This window comes from Tinamus guttatus, unplaced genomic scaffold, assembly GCF_059628265.1.
Source record: "Tinamus guttatus ecotype Peru unplaced genomic scaffold, ASM5962826v1 Tinamus_guttatus_pri_ptg000115l, whole genome shotgun sequence".
NCBI lineage: Eukaryota > Metazoa > Chordata > Aves > Tinamiformes > Tinamidae > Tinamus > Tinamus guttatus.
In genome coordinates, this window is record NW_028288649.1 from 9,232,086 (window position 1) to 9,252,723 (window position 20,638).

General features: G+C 35.1%; 1 protein-coding gene and 1 long non-coding RNA gene across 2 annotated transcripts in view; both read left to right on the top strand.

Annotated features, from left to right (window-relative positions):
- The window catches only part of LOC148595346 (uncharacterized), a 157,328-nt gene that overhangs the window by 70,962 nt on the left and 65,728 nt on the right, over nucleotides 1-20,638 (top strand). The gene's annotated exons all lie outside the window — the stretch shown is intronic.
- ZNF385D (zinc finger protein 385D) overlaps nucleotides 1-20,638 on the top strand; it is a 151,592-nt gene that overhangs the window by 65,986 nt on the left and 64,968 nt on the right. The window contains exon 3 of the mRNA XM_088521198.1: nucleotides 2,158-2,268. Coding sequence (XP_088377324.1) covers nucleotides 2,158-2,268 — 111 coding nt within the window. The remainder of the gene's footprint in view (nucleotides 1-2,157; nucleotides 2,269-20,638) is intronic.

Sequence of the window (20,638 nt, forward strand, 5' to 3'; positions counted from 1 at the left end):
ATATCTTTCGTGAGACCAAAATAAATTTGAATGCAAAATAAGTAGTTTCCCACTCTAAGAATTTTTGTAAATTCTGTAAAATTATTTGCCTTACTCTCAGTATGTGAGCATCAGTTCCATTATAAATCCAAGCTGAATTTGAAGCAGGGATCCTTACCATGCAGACAGGTGAATGGAACTCTCAAAAGTTAGTTTCTCCAGTCAGCACTTTATATCTCTAACACTTTGTATTGGCACTTCCTATTAGGACACTGATTTTAAATGAATAATACCTTGCTGATAACCCCCAGTATGTTGATGTAAGCCATCATTCATTGCATAAACACAAGAACTGTGGTAAATGGTTCTAGATTATCTGGTTATGGGGGATATCACACTTTGCTGTTGTATATAATCAAAGGGTCAGTGCATTAGGAGAAGAATGGTGGACAAAAAAGAAAGCCATAAAAGAGAGGAAAATATAGTAATTAAAACCTATGGCTGAGTCAAGAAGTTTTTTTTTTTCTTCTTTTGGTCCTTTTTTTTTTTTTAATTTGTTACTTTTTTAAACATGATAAAAATATCAGTAATCCACTAGGATACCATAATACCTCTTGGCATGTGTGAGATGTACAAAACTGCAGACAGGAACCACTTCCAAGATTTACATAAATGGAGAGAAGCATTTTATGATAGTGTAAGCATGACGTGAACTTTTAGTATGTCACCTACTAAGTAGTCTGAATCCATGTATGAATGGGACAATTTAAAAGTTTAGAATTAATTCTTCAGCTGTGTGGGGTTAATGCTTTGTTGTGTTGGTGATTGTACAAGTGTAAAAGGTATTTGATTTTTGCAGCAAAATTAAAGTGGATGTTCAAAGAGAACATTTCTTCAAAATCTTTCTCTAGCACTGCCATACTGCATGTTTTTTTTTTTTTTTAACTGATCTGAATTTCTTTCTAAATAAATTAATTTAAGATCATGACCTATTTCACTTCTGACATTGAACAGCTGTCAGGTGATGCAATATTTCTGTAGTTAGCTTTTCTGGATATTCTGCAATAGGAAGCCATGAGTATCTACCATTACAGTTTCCATGAATCCTTGATTACTTTGAGGAAAAGTTCTGATTCTTTATTTAGTAAATAAGCCTTTCCTAACTGATTAGAAAGAAAGAATCATGGGAATATGAGTTTAGATATTTTTTTCTCCAGGCATATACAAATTATGCTGTTTATCAGAAGAGCTAAACGATTTGTTGTATTGGCTTCATCAAATTTTCTGATTTTTTAACAATACACTTCAAAGACAAAAACTATCAGCGACATAACCAAGCTATTATAACACTGCTATTATAAGGAAAAAAAAAAAAAAAGTAAAATAAATCATTTTGACCAGTAGGTCTGGGGAAGTGGATTTCAGTCTTCCCAATGAAATCTCCTGGGTGAAATTTTGTGCCAAAATGATATGTTTCCTACAGAACTCTGACTAGAAGACACTACCAGGTTAGTTTTCTAGTAGCAGTTTATTTAGAGTAGTGCTTTGTATGAAAGTTGAAATTCATGCCTAAACTAGGATTTATTAAGAATAGAGATCTTCTAAATAACCTTGAAAATAATTTCCAGATGCCGGTGGAGGGTTTAGATTTTTCTTAGGTTGTGAAGTTGCTTTATACACAAGATTGTTTTATTGAATCCTGAGATAAATTCTTTTTTTTTTTTCATAGGATGAGCCTGTTGTGTGTTATGCTGGTATTATTTGTATATAGTGTTCTTTCACATAGTGATCGATACTTTTCTTAGGCATTTTATTTAAATGTTTCTGCTTTATTTAGAAGAGCTTGCTCTTGTATGATCTAAAAACATAAATTAAAAATATAAATTACAAGTAAACTTGTTCAGCTCTTAGTTTCTTCAGTAAAGGGAGATTGGTACATGTAAACTGAACTAAGGATATGTATTTAAATATAGCTAATGACACTCTTCTTTGTTCCTTTTTACATTACCATTTTATAAAAAAAAAGCATAAAGAAGTATGATTTTTTTTAAAAAAATTGTAGTTTATTGTAGCATGGAACATGACATGATGTAGAATATCTCTTATTACATGCTGCATAGACAGCATACATTGGAACAGCAAATGCTTTTATTTCTTTCTTTTCTTCTCTCTTTACAGATGGACCCAATTCAAAAAGCAGTAATAAATCATACATTTGGGGTTCCTCTTCCTCATCGAAGAAAGCAAATCATATCATGCAACATTTGCCAGCTGAGATTTAATTCTGATGTAAGTCTATCATTTAATATCAGATTAGAAATATGTATTTATCTTCTAGTTTGTGCAATAATTTGCATAAATTGAACCTAAATGAAACAGCATGATTCTAGTTTGTGGCTCAGGAGATGGAGAGGCTTTAGGGTGCTGCAAATAAATAGAATTATTTGGTAGTTTTTATATCCCAGGCAGATTTTCCCTCTAAGTAGCTCTGTAAGGTCATCAACTTCAGCTGTGTTGCACAGAGAGTAAATGGGCAAATGGATTGATCCTTTTCAGCTAACAAGTATAAAATGTTTGCTGGGTCCTAATTTCTCTACCAGTTCTGGTTAAGTTTGCCTTCCTTTTCCTCCTATGTATTGTAAGTTGTTCAAGTGTGCTTATAGTCCTTGTAAAGCTGCCCTCCTTTTTTTATATACCCTCATGACAATATCTTTGCTTAGCCGCAATTGTAGAAATAAAATAAAATAAAGCAGCTGATCTATGCTAGTTTTCTTCTATCTTGCACTCTTTCACTCCAAAGAGTTAAGCAGAGCAAAGTGAACTGGAGAGATGGTCTCTAATATAGAGAGATCTCCCACTCAATAGCTACTGAAGAAAGCTGTGCTATGCTGCTGCTTGCCAAAGAATATCTGTTCTTTCATATAAAAGCCTTTCAGAGTTTCACTTCTTTATTTCCTTCTCTAGCAGCATTACCTGTACAAACAAAACTTGACACAGTGCAATATATTAACTAACTTCTGCTAGTCTGTCCAGTAAGTTTCATGATCTGTGTCTTTCTGGTGAAAAGTTATTTATCCCTTTCAAATGTCTTTCAGTTACTGCATTTCTACTACCTTTTACATGGGAATCATGTCTGTCAAAACAAATATATTTTAATGTAGTGTGAGATCCAGCCCAGAAATGTCCACAAAGTTTCTTCCTAGTGGTAGTCATATGAAGAAGTGAGAGAAGTCTTGTTTGCTATTGCTTCGTTGTGGGCAGCTATTTATGAACTGTTAATGAACAGTTTTAGTTTATCAATTGCTTATTAAAGTCATGAATTTATCAAAAACCTAAATTGATCCCTGATGCCTTCTGTAAAGGATTGGCCATCTCAGAATATAAGTAATGCTCTTCATCCCCGTCGACTGTTTTATTGCTTAGAAAGAATTTTAACAAGATGCTGGTCATGATTTCCAGACCAGTCAGTGTCAAATGTGTACTTTCACTGGGAACTCCATCTTTTCTGCTTCCTGAACTGAATGGACACCTTCCTTTTACAATGTCTATTTCATTATTAAACAGTGATGCTAAGAAGAGTGATAGGATAATATACCACCTGGAGCTGTCGTATCACCAATGGATAAAAATAGGAGAGTCTGATCAAATTAGGCTCTTCTGTTAAGAAACTAGATGCTAGAATCTGACTGTGGATACCAAGCCATTCACAGGAGAGGGCTCTGGTGAACTGCATCTTAAGGGATGATGGAAACTCTGGGGCAACAGCAGATCAGAGTGACTGAGCTGCCTGGCTGCTCTTTCAGGATTTTCAGCTTCGTCTAAGGAAAAAGTGTGTCATGCTGAATCAAACACAGTATATATCTGCAAGAGATATCAAACACCTTAGGATTATGTACGAAAGTGAAACACCTTTCAAAGCGGGAATGTAATTTAATAGTCTGCAAAAAGATTCAGACAAAAGAGATGTTGAACACATCATTAAACTTAGTCATTAACAGATGCGCATCTCAGATGATTGATACACAGGATGGAAAATTTTTCGACTGATGGAAGCTGGGAATTTCCAGAGGGAAGTGTTTGCAGTTAAAAATCTTCTATACCGAAGCAAACAATATATCACTGGACACTGATACAACTAACTCAGGTGACTGGTATGCCATGATAGTCTTCCAAAGAAGAAAGGGTAAGAAACAATGACCATTTTCAGAGTTGCCTACAGCCTCAAGTAAACTACTCTCAAAAGAAGTCTGTTCATTTAGATTGTTCACAGCAAGCTCCTGGAAGAAAATCTGCTAAGCAGATATTCAGTCATCTCTTCACACCTTGAAGTGTTAGAGGCTTAAGCTCCAGTTCTCCAAGTCTGTTCACTTGAAGGTTGTACTGATGGTCCTTTCAAAGCAGCTCAATATCACTAGAGAAACTTTCTTTCTGAATATCGTTCACCTTCTTCTTTTAATATTCAACTAGCTTTTAAAGCCCCTGCAGCATTTCTGATTGGTGGACGGATTATATTCTAAATGCTGCCTAGTGATTGACTTGGGACAATTGTCTCTTCCTTTATTCTTTTCTAACCAAAAGAGATTGGTGGTCGTCTCTTCTCACTCCAGTGCATGAAGTTACTACCACTGTGCGCTACTAAGGCTTTTCAAGAAACGCATTCCACAATAGGCAGTCAGTGTTTCCCTGCAATTTCGGAAATGACTGTATCTGCAATGTGAATAGAATAGGCAGAATTAAACTCCACACTGCTGTAGGTAATTCTGAACAACCAGTTTCTGTATCAAAAAAGGAGAAATAGTGTTCAGATGTGAAGGAGTGGTTATTCTGAAGAAAAATAGCTATTTTATTTATCAATTTATGATAACTTTGAATGGCAAGCTCACAAACACTGTAAATTTTGCTTCAATTTTGATGAAAAAGTTTTCATTTGCTTAATATTCCTACCTTTCATTTCCACCACATTTTGTTGAACATGATTTAAAGTCATAAGAATAATAAATGGCTTTTCTGCTCAAAAACCTACACCTTTGTGGCTGTTCTACTGATGCATCTTTATTTTTAGATACGAGAGGTAGGATTTATCAGGCAGTAATGAATAGAAATTCCATTTACCTACTGCATGACAGTATTATGAAAATGTTTACAATAAAACTGGTCTGTAGGTTTTTTCATTTTTGTAGCAAATACAGAATTTTCTTCCCTTTGATACAGATTGCTTTCAGTGCAGAAGAGTTTTTCTTCTGGTTACATGGTATCAAAATTATGTTTCAAAGAAAAATGAGAAAAGGCAGTGCAATAGTCCAAAATCGTTTAGCTTCTTTCTAAAGGAGTTATCCATAAATCTTCATGACAGCTGTGTGTTCGATGTTTCTTTTTAAAATAAATCTTCTCATACAAGGGAAGGGAGGAATGAGCAAGTAACCCAAGTCTGTCTATACTGAGAAAAAAAATTAGAACAGGAAAAGGTAGGTTCTGGATAGTCTGTTTCAAGCAGTGAACTTTTTAAATGTTAGTATTATTTTTTGTATTGAAAGAGATCAGTGTACAGAATTTCCATTAATATTGTGCATCCAATGCAGGGCAAACCACTTAACTACATGTTTAGCTGGAAGTCTGTGGGTTTCCATTTAGATTTTGCCAGCTGTTAAGTGCGCCGATACAGAAGATGTGTTAACTACCTGCATTTGTAACATTTGAAAATATTAAACATCTTGACTTCAGAAGGACAACTTATATGCTTACAGGTATATGAGTAAAGTCTGCTAAAACTCACTGAAAAAAAAAAAAAAGAATGCTGATTGGGGGGAAAGGAAAGGAAAAGGAAGGAGGGAAAGGGAAAAGGAAAGGAAAAAGGAAAGGAAAGAGCTTACTAAGTTTTCCTTATATTTGCCTGTCTTGACCTTGCCATTCTGCTTTGCCAGCCTTTCTAATTTCATTGTTTCATATAGGCAACAACAGTCTATGTTGTCCAAGTCAGTGCTCGCAAAGGGGTTCTCTTTCTTTTCTCTCTTGTTGAATGCAGATGTCTCAATGGTAATACAGTTTGCCTTTCATGAAAGGTTGAGCAGGGTTTTGACGTGCTCACAGGACTTGAATTCCATTCTGATGCACTGTAAGAGATTTTTCCAAATGTGTTAGCCAGAAATAATTGTTTGACTGAAATAGCAACAGGAGCAACGTTCTGAAAATCATACAATGAATACTCTTCAGTGTGTCCTTATTCATGTTTTTTAGCCTTGGTTTCTCTGCCCGTATAAAGCAAATATGACCTTTTAATTGATACACAAGTCCGCAGTACAAAGTCATAAGGATTCAAAATATTCTGTGCTAGTAAAAGAATGTTCAAGGTTTTATGAAGTATAAGGGTGCAAAATTGCTGCATATTATTGTACTACATTGCTAACTCTCTCAGGGAAAGTAGCATGGCCAGACAACTTACAGGCCGTTTAGGTTATGCTTGGTATCTAGAACAAATGATTAGAGTATCAATTTGTAAGTACCTGGGGGGATAACAAGGTGATAAGAAACAGCCAACATAAATTTGTCAAGAACAAATCATGTCAAACCAATCTAATCTTCTTCTTTGACAGGATAATTGGCCTAATGGATAATGGTGAATAGGTGTGATATATTTTGGCTTTAATAAGGGTTGATACAGTTCTATGTGACAGCCTTATAAAGTAAGTAGGGAAATGTGGTTCAGATGAAATATTTAAAAGCTAGTTGCACAATAGTTTGAAAAACTGTACACAAAGTAGCTTCTGGTGGTTTGTTGTCAAAACTAAAGATTGCTACAAGTCAGGAAATGCAGGAGTCTCTTCTGTGTCTGGTACTACTTTGAATTTTCATTAACAACGTATGTGACAAAATCAAGAATGCACATGCTGTGTTTGTGGATGGTACCATGTGAGGAATGGCCAAGTACAGGACTGCAATGCAAAGTGATATTCATCAGCTGAAGAAAAATAATCTGGAATTTAGACTAATGCAGTAGATACAAATATAAAACTACTGTGCTTAGTCTGGAAAAATCAAATATACAAGTAGTGAAATGATAAATGTTTGGCTTACTGGGCAAAGAGAAATTATAGTAAATCATAATCTGAATATAAGTCAACAAATGCTAACTGGGAAAGAAAGAAAAAATAAATAAATAAAACCAGAGTCAAACTAATCGTATTGGGTTTTTTGCTTGAGAGTGTTACAATTAACAATAGGTCAGTAAGTACTCCGCAGCATTTGAAATTAGTAATGCCTTAGATGAGGAGCTATTTACAGTAGTTGTCGTCAAACTTTTACAAAAACCTAATCATATTTCTAACTTCAGAAGAGATTGGCGAGAATGGTAAAACATTTAAAAACATCACTCAGTTGAGTAGAGCGGAGAAGACTGCATGGATATGAAGTGAAAAAGACAAGGAAAATATAGTGGATATGCATGAAAGAGATTTATTAAGGGCACAATGATCAACTGATCTTTGTATTTGGTTTCAGTAAAAAAAAAAAACTTGATTCGCATGAAGAAATGTTTTGTTTGAATATTCAGTGAAGCAGAGGATAAGAGTAATGAAATTTTGGAATGGAATATGTCGTGACAGATGGACTCCCTGTCAGTGGAGGGTCTTAACAAGTTAGACACTCAGCTGTGAAATTTGTCAACATACACTCAATGCTGTCCTGGAGCTGAGAGGCAGATTAGATGATCTCCTGCTTGACTAATTTCAAAACTGTTTCTGTGGTTTCGAAGAGGTTGTAGAGACTTCATTTGTGGTCTGCATCATGTGATGGACAGACTACAGACCGGACCTCTGTTTACAAAGACTGTTCAAAAGTTGGTCCATTAACAGTCAGGAAAACCTGATAAACTAATTGCTTGCGGTAATACAGAATTTTACCTGCCTAATTTCAATTCCACTATTTTTCAACTTGGTCTTCAGGGATATACCTAAATGGTATTTGAAGCCACTTATACCACTTCCCGCAGTCACTGTTCTCTTTGTGATTATAACCACATGATGTATTCTGTACATATTTTAACTGTGCCTCCTATTCTGGATTTAGATTGGGAATTAACCTAATACAGGTTTAGAACCCTGTTTTGGTATAAAAGGAAGACTTACTTCTTTTGTTACAGCAAACACATTCCTTACTGAACTGTTGCAAGTATTGCTAGCCATCAAGTATCTTCATCTACTATCTCAGGCCAATTTTTATTTGGGTCTTTCCAAACTGATAATTCTATGAGTTCATCAGCCTGCTTCTGTAAAAGGACTCTTCTACGCAGACTGTCATGGATGGCCAGCATCCATTTGAAGCTGCTGTTATTCTGTGAGGATATAGCATTAACTTTTATCTCTCCAATGATAAATCTCGTTCCAAAATTAATTAATTAAATACGCACTGTCTCTTTCTAGTGCACTATCTTTCCTGTACTTAAATATTAGAAGAAACAAATACTGATTTCAAGTGTGGAATTGCACATGCCATTCATTTGACATCAGAATGTGAGTCAGAGTGGAAATACACTCATAGGTCAACACTTTTCCAGAGGTGCTGGTTTATAGTATTCTTTGGAAAAAGTAGTAAATAATCACAGAATGTGATTAGTGCAGAGATTTCTTTGGGGTATCTGGCATTTATATCAATACATTGTGGAAAATTTAACGAATTGCTAAAGAAATTACGTGAGATGCGTGATCTTTGGCATTCAAATGCAAAATAGCACAGAATATTTTGCACATAGATTGCATACATGAAAAATTTGAGAACAACCCAATAATTTTTTTCTGCACAGTTGGAAATTTAGTGGCTTCTGTTTTTATAGGCATACACAGCACATTTTGGAAGCATTACCTTCTCTTTCCTAGACCACAGTTTTAAATGCTGGGACAGTAATATAAATTGCAGTCAAGACCTGTGTACCTCTTTCCCATATTGGAGACCTGGAACTTTTATTTTTGACTGTGCCCCTGGAAGAGGCCAAGGAGACATGACCACAGTCCAGGCCTGCTCTACATCAAAGTTAGAGTTAACATATTAACACGATCCTGGAGAAATTACAGGTTTGGCATCTCCTGCAAATCATTTGACTTTTCTAGAAATGATCTGTGAATAGGCAAAGCTTCTCTTGGATAGTCTTGTTTATAATTTTCAGAAGATTAATGGTCATATTCTAACTGTGGAATATGGAGACAGATTAGTTTAAATGGTTTCTGCTTCTAGCACTGAACTAGTTGGTTGCAGTATCTGCCCTTTGGGACCAACTTATGCCTGGCCTCAAATGATCTCAAAACTGCAGTGCAGCAAAAGAAAGAAGGAAAGGCTAAGGTGAGAGGATTTAATAAGTCTGAAATAAAAGCAGCCTCCTTCCTATGTTTGAACATATACAGACTTGCTACTGTCAAAAAGTTTCCCTTTTCTCCACAGTGATTAAATTAGAACACAGCAATAAATGAGAAAACATGGAATTGAAGAAAAAAAAATGCAGAGCTAAATGATCTGATGGACTGTAGAATTTCCACAGTCTGCTTTCAGTGTCAGGAAAGTGCCTGGTGTCAACTCTCTGTCAGTCACTAAGATGACTTATAGGCAAATAATATATCTATTTCCGGTGGTTTTAATGATTTGGATTCTGAATCTATATTCTTTGAAGTACAGTATTGCCAGGAAGGTTTTGTGACTGGTGAGGGGCCATAATGGAACTGAAATGCGAGTACTAATGTTGGGCAGGTAGTGGCTTGCAGGATTTTCTTAGGTTATCTTTGGCTGGAATTATGGGAATTAAGATAATGCTTTAATGTGCTTCAACTGCGCTTTGGAAAGTATCATTATATAAATGACGGAATTTGGTATAGATGGATGAGACTGTAAAAGGCAGGGAAAAAGAAAAGTCTCCCTCCCTCTCTGCCAATTCTCTCACATGCTGCATTCACAGCAAAGACTGCCAGTTACCACTGCAAAGAGAGAAACCTCTGCTTTGCAACCCACTTGTCCTACACGTAGATATTTGAGATATTTTTTCCTGCCAGTTTCCTCAGTCCAAATCAGTCAACTTTAACCAAAAAACAATATATTTATGAACAAATTTGATGGGAAAAAAACAGAATTTGCTTGCAATAAGCTAGTCATCACCTAAAAAGATATATGTATTGTCAACTCTGCTGTGCCATCTTCACTTGGTTTTTTTTGATCTGTTGTAACAGGTAACCTCATAGACTTAGATAAAAAACTGGAAATTTGAACAGTGTTGAGCCTGAGTTATTAATAATAGGTGCAGATAATAAATTCCACAGTAAAAAATAACAAAATGTTGTATGCTTTCGGTCCCTTATCAGTGAATCTCTTTGGTTAGGCTCTACTCATTTTTCTAGCCACTGATAGATGCGTAAAGAAAAACTGAGATATAAGGAATGGACAAGGTTATATGTTAAAGTTTGGTCCACAGAAGGAACACATAGTAAAGAAAAGGTGAGATTGTATGTATGTGATGCAAAAAGTTCTCCATCAAAAGAGTTAACTGATGTAATGCTTATTTTTTTCTCGAAACAGTATCCTAATTCTTCAATAATGCCTTAAATTAAGGTAAAATTGCTCCTTGCCTTGGGTTTGGTTGATTACATCCTATTCTATAAGGTAGAGAATCTTTTCAGATAATCCTATAGTAAATCTGGACAGCTTCCTTTTCCTTCCTTCCACCCTCTCTCCCTCCCTTTCAGCACTCCTCAGGGTACCCATGACATATTCTTCTCACTGTATGTGTGCAGCTGCCTCTTGCTGCAATTATAATATTTTCTTTGGTGAGAGGAAACTTAAGTGTACCCAGTATAAGCAAATTCTACTTCAGAACCTCTAGGCCTGTTTTTTTGTCAGCTTCTTGGTACTTTTATCACTCCTTGCATGTCTCTGAAGACACTGCTTTTTTATGTGTAATTCCTGTCAGTTGGGAGTCTGATCCTGTAAAGGGACGGAATCTGATATATTCTTTTAAAGGCTTTACATTGGAATAAAAAGTCACATATTTGAACTGTACCTTTGAGGGTGTATTGCCTCCACTCATGTTCATGTTTTTGATCTGAATTAAAAATGAAGTCTCTAAAGGTTTAGAATGGCCAAAGGGGACTGACTTCTTTTCAGGAAAGAATCCAATATGGCACTTACACCTCACTCCCCCTTGGCCTTTAAAAGCTGGATTATGAATTCAAAACATGTATTGAAACAGAGGTAATGCTCTACTAGTACAACATACAAGCACTTTAATATATATACAGGGTGATATGGGTTTTATATATATATGGATCTGAGGGGTTGATCTCAAAAATAAAAGCTGAAAATATAAGGATTTATTCAGTATGGCATTTATATAGGTTTCATTGCGTTATGATAGAATAACTGCAGATAGAGATGCATAGTAAATGTACTGAGTTCATTTGCAGTAGATCTTTTGGGATGGGCATAAATGTTTCTTTTATTCTTTATAAAGGAGATTTTAGAAGGTAATCTCTGCACAGGTTTTTTCCCTTTCCCCAGCACAGCCTGTTTTCTCCGCATCAGTGGACTTGTCATGATAATCAACTTTTTGTCCCAGCCATCAATCACTTCTGATTACAGCTGGGGAGCAGTTCTGTTCTGTTGATCAGCCCATCAGTGCACATAATGTTACACCTGGAGACAAGTGAAAATCATCCCTCGATGGGAGAATCACTTGCCTGCAAGCCTTTTGTCTAAAGTATTTTAATCTGCATTTGGAGTCTTGTTACAATCATCAGTGCTTGCTTTGATTTTATAATATCTTTGACAAAAATAATAAGATCAGTTGATCTCTACATAGATGAGTAGAAAAACAAGAATGCTTTTCTGTTTTAAATAATTTCTTTTATTTTAACTTTTTTACTTCACTGTACAAATTTTGTGATAATTATCATTACATAAATTAAAAATTATATAGTCATGTGGTACTTCATGAAACATAATTATTATATGCTAGCCTAGAATCTTTGTGAAAGCTATTTTGCTTTGTTGGCTTTTAGTACACTACTTGGCTAGGGTGATATTTAGTTGTAGCATTCAATTCATTTGAAGTGGTTGAATAACAAAATTCATCATAAAAAAATCATTAAAATTTAAAGACATCTTTCATTTCTTTAGAGGCAATACGGTTTCTATTGTTGTAATTGTTACTGAATGCAATACTTCTTTAAATAAATGTGTTCTGTGTATTGAAAGCCAAATATATTTCCTTGCTTCTAATAAGGGTGTTTTTCAGTTGTCATGAGTATGATGAAACTTCAGCTTGCATAAATGCTTTATTTTTAACTAATAATTTAACTTTGACTTATAATTAGCTATCAGAATAACCAGATGCATTTTAATTGGACCATTCTTTTTCCTCTCTCAGCTGCTTTTCTTGTTGTAGGCATCCTTCTTAATTATCATTTTCACAAGTTCATACTTCCACACTATCAAAAAGAGCTATATAAAAGAAGTCTGTAAACCCAATACTTCAATGGCTACCGGACAAAATGTAAATGAAAAAGAGAGTAAAACATGAGAGTTTTGGATAATAAAGATTTGGTTAGCAATCATGGATTTACATAAAAGGTTTAATTAGCAGTAACTCATTTTCCTGTTCTGGCTGGCCATTTTCCTATTCCTGCTGGCCATTTTCAGGACAGTGATATATTGCTTTTTTTGTAAGAAGCCATGCCAATAGATAAAAACCGTTATGTTTGCATAACACTTTATGTTATGTCTGCAACATTTGTTGCAGATATTTCAGTACTACCACCTCTCACCTTAGTCACACAGTGATACATGTCATAATTTAGTAGGCAAATGATATATACAGTAATTTTAAAACTATGAGATGTTTGCTCAGGTGCTTTGTTTTCTTTCTTCTTAAACCGATGATAAAAGAACTAAATTACAAATCAAATAACCACTCCAACAGTCTCTGTTAACTTGAATACCTTGTTTGTCAAATACAGAATTTCATTACTTCTATGGAATTTCTTCTTCCAAAGCGACATCCTATTTATTTTTGTGGTTTAATAATTAGTAGTATATTGCAGCATTTTTATTTTACATGGTATCTCAATCTGCCTGAATCTCATCATTTACTATTATAGTGATGTAACAGAAAATTTTCTTCTGTTATTGGATAGAGTATTTTATGGTTCTTCACTGATACAACTCCAGTAATATAGCAAGACACAAGGTACTTGACATTACTTGTTGATTTATTCTCCGACATAATATTTGTATCAGAATTGCATAGCGATAAACGGTTATTTTAAGGTCAATTCTAGTAAACATTCTGAAAAGCAGCAAGAAGTAAAAAATCAGCAGTAGGAATAACAAGGACTAGAGACAACATTGTAAAAGACAAGGTACGGGTACTGAGCCTTAGCTAAAATAGATTAGGTTATAGTAATAGTCAGTAATTATTGTTACTATATTATCCAAGTTAAGGTAGGAAATATAGCTTTTCAGACTTGTGAGATATAAGAAAGACAAGGCAGGTTTTTTACCACTGTGTGTGAAAGTGTGTATTTTTTAAGAGATGGAGAAAAGGTGTAATTTCTGCACAGCTTTTGAATTGCTACAACTGTGAAAAACAAAATTCCCTGATAAGAAGGATCTTGCCTAAGGTATAGCAAATCCTGAATTGGTATATTATCTCCCACAGTCCAATAGAAAATGAATGAAGATGACCAAAAGTAAATAGATCTTCTCAGAAAGATAGCATTAAGAAAAAGTAGGTACTTTCTCCAGTGACTCTTCTTAAAAGTGATTTTTCCATCACTCCTGGCCGTTCTGAGAATGAATATTCAGCTGTGGCTGTGATGACTGTTTAATTCCACAATTCTTCCGACAGAACCAAAGGCAAAGTCCCTAGAGAAAATGAGCTCAGACTTTTTTCTTAGTTCTTGTTGAATATTCATTGATATATATAAACAACTGTTAGTCACAAGATACAGTGTAAATCATTTCCCAGGAAACATGTTAGTCATATGTTCTGAATTATTCTGCAATAATTCTTACTGTAATTTACTTACTACTTGCAAAATACTATAGCTCATTTATGCAAGGAGCCTAGAGCTGAATATCCATGCAGTGTACACTGGTTTACAGATGTACAAAATGAGATCTTTTCCCCATAGAACACATATTCTGATAAATCAGAAGTTAAAGAAGAATATAAGGTAGGGAGAGCAAGGGGGGATCTGCAAATGAATGAATTGAGAAATACTTTCCAAAATCCATTTGAGAGAGGTTTTGTGAAAGAGGCAGGATTTAACAACAACCATTAGCAAAATGATTCAAGTTATCAGTCTGCATAGTAGAATATTTGAAGTAGTAGAATATTTGAAGACACTGATTTTAGTATTTCATGGATGGGAAAATAGAGTCAGAAAGTCATTCATCTGACAAGGTAACACGGTAATAAAAAATATATTGGAGTGAGAAGATATAGTCACCTACACTAATTGGGCTAGAAGTTTTAAATCAAGTCTTGAAATTGTTACAGTCACAAGAATCTGTGTATTTTGCAGGTGTGATTCCTTTTTTCTTACAAAAAGAAAGAGGTCCCACCAATCACAAAGCAGGAATTATAGATAATAAAATGAACACTTTTATTCGATACAAACTGCTGGTCTTGAATTGCAGCTAACAAGCCAGGATTCTGTGGAGCTGGGAGGGTTAACAGAAGCTTCCTGGACACTTTGGCCTGCTGTGCATAGAGAGGTGAACTGCCTGCAGGAGAAAGAGGGTCTTCAGTGCTTCACAGAAAGCTGTTGTAGTGTACTCAAAGGAACATTTTTAAACTGATGAGTAATGGGTTGGCTCTTGATGCCCTTTGGCTGGGGAGAGCAGAGAATCTACTAATAATTCTCTTTTATCAGTATCACACAAGATAAATCTACAACATGGTACTTCTATCATTAACACCAAATCTTGAGTCATTTTCTCAGATTCTTGCACAGTATGTTTACACATTTTCAGGCCTACTTAATTAAAGCAGCCAATTTGGAGTCTGCTAGGCTAGTTGTGCAGTGAGGCCATTCTTATTTTCTGTTTTTTTCAATGAATAGAGGTGTAATTAGTTTAAGTGGGGAAGAAGGAGCGAGGATGTATGCAATTATGTCATGAGACACTGGAAACCTCTCACACTGAACAGTACTTCCAGGTGGGAGGTCGGGGAAGCAGTTGCCTGGCTAACTTTTTGAAGGTGGAGGCTGCGCAGATGATTACTGTAGTGTCCGTATTCCCATATAGTTTAGCCTGTGGGCTCTAGCACTTAAGACTTTATTAAGAGTGTGTTCACAGTTGGAACAGATTCCCATAGACAATAAATTATGTTGCTGGTTCCTGCAATAATAAACTGTGAAATTTAAAGACTACTGGGGCCTAAGCTGTGTTCTGTCTAATAAAGTAAAGAAGGTAGGAGTTCTGTCCTAAAAAACATTTAGGGGTTTAGACCCAGATTCCGACTGATTGAAAGGGAATTCAGCTGAATCATGTGTAGATTTAATGTGTCCGTAGCAGACAACTGCTTTTCTGCGGCCTTATTCAGACCAATAAGCCTTTTGGCTTAGCCTGAAAGCTCTCAGTTATACTTCTAGCCAGTTGTCTGCCTGAAGAAACCTATTAGATTTACCGTGTATAACCCTCAAGGTGCTAATACATCTTAAAACTCTGAGCTGGAAGTAAATACCTGGTTTGTATTTGGAATGCAATGCAGTTTATTTTTTAGGTGACCGAAGGGTAAAAACACTGAGACTGAAATTGTATCTGTAAAGTGGAATTGAAAAAGCACTGAATTAAGGATTAAAGCCTCAATTCTCTATGAACAGAAAGTGTTGGAAGGAATTAGAAGTTAAATCTTCTCTGCACTTGGCAGCAATTGGGCTGTCCTGAGCTTGGCCTGTTTGTCTTGCTTCTCTATAAATGGCTTTGAAATAATCCTGCAGGCTGTCAAATGCTATATACTTCACATGGCATTCATGCATCTGACCCCTCTGCCTTTAACATCCTGTTTAGACAGTGTGACCTCTCGAAGTTCACTATCAACAGTAGAGCAGTACCCTGCCTGGTACCTGACATCCTATTCTCAGCCCTTCTTTGAGGTGCAGTCGCAGTGTTGTGCAGTTATGATTTTTTATTATTTGGCAAATCCTCATATTATTAAGTGTTCATGATTTCCCTGGTGATAAATGCTCGTATTATTAAGTGTTCCTGATTTCCCAGGTGATTGTAAGATTTTATGATTTGGCTGGCAGAATAGGTGGCACCCGAGGGCATTTCAGGGGGGCTTATGGGATTCTGATAAGTGTTTCATGTGTGTGCAGGCCCAATGTGGTCTGGAAACACCAGAGGAGTCAGGAGGCCATCCTCTTCTTTGAAAGCTAGGGAAAACCCTGGAAATGTTTTAGTTGTACTGTTTTCTCATGCAGACTTATGTGACCCAATCACAATATATGTCATGATCCCATAGATCATATCAACCCGAGTCTATCGGTACTTACTATTTACTAGAACTATTCCATATCTGCATTTGCAACCTTAATATTCTTTAAAGGTAGAGTCTTTGGGTTTTTTTTTTTTTTTTGGTCTTTCTAAGATTCATTCATTTTGGAATAATTGTCATTCTCTAAATGGTGTATAGTGTGAACCATTCTATTCTGGAGATAAATTTGGATATTCTATGTATTTTTTATAATATTTTGTTTTTATTTTGAGTATGGAAAGGACTCAGATTTAATTTGGCTCCAGGATGAAAAGTAGGAATTATGCTCTAAATAACAATGATAGACTTAACATAGTCCATACTAAGAGTTCTAATGGTGAGCTGCTGTCTTTCAATATTTTATTCCCTTAATATCATTATATAGTGTTTCTTATACGGTTTTATATCTGTCCATTTATATCTGCGCACTTTTTTTTTTGTAACCCAGTAAAACAAGACAACACATTTTCTCTCTGACAAAACTGTGAGAGTATTTGTTAGCTTTATAGCTAGATATCTACAGGATATATTTATTAAATGTACCCAACATCGAAAAACTGTCCATCTATTAAGATATTTATGATGAGACAGCAGCTTGCTTATGATGTGTGTATATCCATGTGTATATATATATATGTATTTATACACACACACACATATATATATTTGCATATGTCTTTCAGAAGCCAATTTACTGTAATATAAAAGAACATTCTCCTGCAGATTATTCAAATGGTGTGGTTGTCTCCAGCTGCGTAAGTGGGAACTGGCAGAGGAAGAGCAAGGAAATAAATCCAAACCACTCCATCTGAGTGAAATTGCTGTAGATTCTAAAGTTTCATTTTGTCCCTATTTTGTAGACTCTGTTTATGAATGACATACTAGTGGCATCTGGGTATGCAGCACCAAACGACCAGGTGCTACCCAGACAAATGCTGCAATATGAATGGCTAAGTAACATAATCCAAGTTAACATATAAGAAGTTTTTGTATTGAAAACATGGCCTTTTGCTCAACTGATGTGTCTGCGATGATGTAAATTTTGTTTTGTTGGCCCAGTCTAAGCTTGTCCATCCTTCCTTAAGTTCTTTCGACTAGGATCAAAATGATCCAGGTAGAGCATCACAATATTGCTTTCATTAGCCAGGATAGGGTGAAATAAGTGTCAAAAACATCTGTTGATTTCAGTGGAGCCAGGAGTTCACCCACACAATCTAAAATTAACATGCTTAGGGTTTTGTTGTTGTTGTTGTTTTTCTTTCAACAAGCTGGTCCTTGCGATTTCCAAAGGGCAGTGAAAACAGCATGGTTCATTGTTTGCAGATTTTGGTGTGTAATGAATTCGTAGGAGTGAATATGGAAACAGTTATAAAGCTTCTCTAAAGGTTTGCCAAAATGTCCTTTCTTTATGAGAAAAAGCAATGAAGTATGTTAGCTATACTTAGAAAATAACTTCCAAATCAATATGCAAGAAATTGGTCAATCATATGAATGTGAAGAGCGTAATGTAATACATTCTGCATTTTAATAAATGGACCAAAGAAAGTTCTTATTTTGCAATAGGGCTTCTAGAGTAATTTGCGAACTTCCTATCATGGTTGATTTCAACATAGGTTTCAATAGAGCTTGGACTATTGAAGCAAATGGCTCATTCTTGAAGATCTTTTGTTGTTTTTAACACACTGAATTAGCTCATTACTGCCAAATATGTAGTGGAAAATAGCATCTGTTTACACTGTAATAATATAAAAATTACTTACCAGTAACAGAATAAGGAGCAATTTGCAAAAGCTAATCATATTTGTGCACTTGTCTGCAAAAACTAAATTGTTAATACATACCCAAGGGAAAAAGCACTTGCTGGTTTATGCAATTTAATAGTAGTGTTAAACATAATGTTTTAAAGAAAAATTGTTTGGGATTCAATTTTAAAAGTCAAAGGAGTATGAACAAAATATCATAGCTATCCCATACTTTTGCTTCACCTGTGCTTAGCAATGATTGAATTTTAGAAAGCATACCGCTTACCCACAGCATGGGCTAAATGTCTACACATCCTGGATGTGCAACACCAGCTTAGAAATCTACCAGGAAGTTTCTTTAGTGAGAATTCTGTCTCAATTTTCAGCAGAACCTCCTCCATCATGGTTAGTTCTGGATTATAACTGCGAACTGAAAATTATCAGGACAATGAGAGGTTGTAAAGGGAAACTGACTTTCACAAAGTTTAGTTCATCTTTTGAGATGAAACTTAAGGACACTAATGGTGTTTTTTCACCTCATTGCAAGACAAAAGAATGCCAAATACTTATTTAACTAAACACCATGGCATTATCATTTTTTCCTTTTGTTTTTTTAAAAAAATAGTGAACTACCTTCTAGCAATATAGCAATATTCTCTCTAGCAATATAGCAACTACTCTCTAGCAATATGATGGACGTTATAATGTAGTGGCTATCAGTCAGATCATATCTTTTCCTTTTGGAGGTGTGCACATGCTCTAGGTATCCTTGCTGGAGCAGAGGGTTGGACTAGATCTCTAGAGGGTTGGTGCCTTCCAACCTCAACAATTCTGTGGTTCTGTGATTCTTATTTTCCCTTTATTCAAAGTAAAAATAGGATTTGGGAGTCTCTGAGACTTTCAGAAACCAGTTCTTTCTGAAGCAATTGTTTCATGTTATGTTTTCCTTAGCCCTGCTTGGTCTCTTTGTGCCAGATTTATCTGTTCTAATGTGCAAAATTTTTACTAGGTCCACAGATGTTATGTACAAACTTGCAGTGTTTCTCCCCTAAATTTTTTCTTTTTGTCAGAAGAAATGTACAGAGACCATCACTTTGTTCTAAACCTGTCTTTAAATGCAAAATGTACCCTTTGAAAATAATTTCATGTTGTTCTTTAAGAATATGTTTTTATACACCTGTTTGTGGAAATGGCAACTATTAAATTTTTTTTTAGTGATAAAAAGATTTAAAAATCCTCCATTATGTACTATACATTTATGTGTTGTAGTCCCACATTAATTCTAGTAGTATGAGTTCTTCTTGATTAGTCATGTCATCAGGTGTTCATTGCTAAAATCTAGAAAAGTCTTTTATTCCACAAAAGTATTTTATGAAGTCTACTTTTCTTCAGGTGGCAAGATCATGTCTGCAAGGTTAAATTAATCTTCTCTTATCAAGCTGCAGTTCTTTATCGCTTTCAGAGCAATCCATTACTATCATTTGTTACACATGGATAAAAAACTTAAATGATACTGACTAAATTGTATTAATTTACATGTACCAGATCTCTGTAATGTTTCCATTCTAAGAAGCAAGATGTCTTTTTTTCATTTTCATTTGAGTTGCACTTACCATGGCTTGGTGGGAATCAATACTAAGAGATAACAAAAGGAAGAAAAATGAAAGAACAACAATAAAAAATAAATAGGTACCAATATGTTAGTAAATATTGTGCATAGCTATAATGGAAAGTTTCATGCTCCAAGGAGTTTGGAGTCTCAGTTTTATATATTAGTGCTTTTTGGAAATTTCACTTATTGATAATCTCTGCCCTAACAGTATATATAAGCCATGAAATGGTATGTCTTAGGCTTTAAATCAGAACAGGCTCTATATCCATTGTTTGACCTTTTTTTATATGACAGGCCATATAATTTCATCTAGTTATTCAAGTTTTGAGCCTGTGTTAGACTGAGACAAGAAATATCAAATCAATGTGACTGTACCTGAAATACAGTCTGATGCACAGATCCTAAAATATGTCAGAATATAAAATAGCTAACTGATTTCAGAGGTATTGCCCTTATCTGGTAAGGCAACATGAGAATTACAGCCATTTTATTGCAACTTCATTAAGTATTTATGTTTTGGTCGATGGAAAAAATAGTAAATAAAGAGAGAGCATTCTCATTGTGTTTTGCATACTGCTTTGAATCCCTAATCATGGCTTCCTGTAGAGATCCTTACAGACAGCTTAAAGGACCAAAATGTCCTGAACTGTATTTTTGTCAATTCTGTATTGATATTAGTACACCAGTCTGTTTGTATTAGTAAATACATGTAATTTTTCAGTCTATCTCAGATCTTTTTGAAAAACAACTTTTTGAAAGAACTGGATCTGCCCACACTGATACATTTCGTTAAGAAGA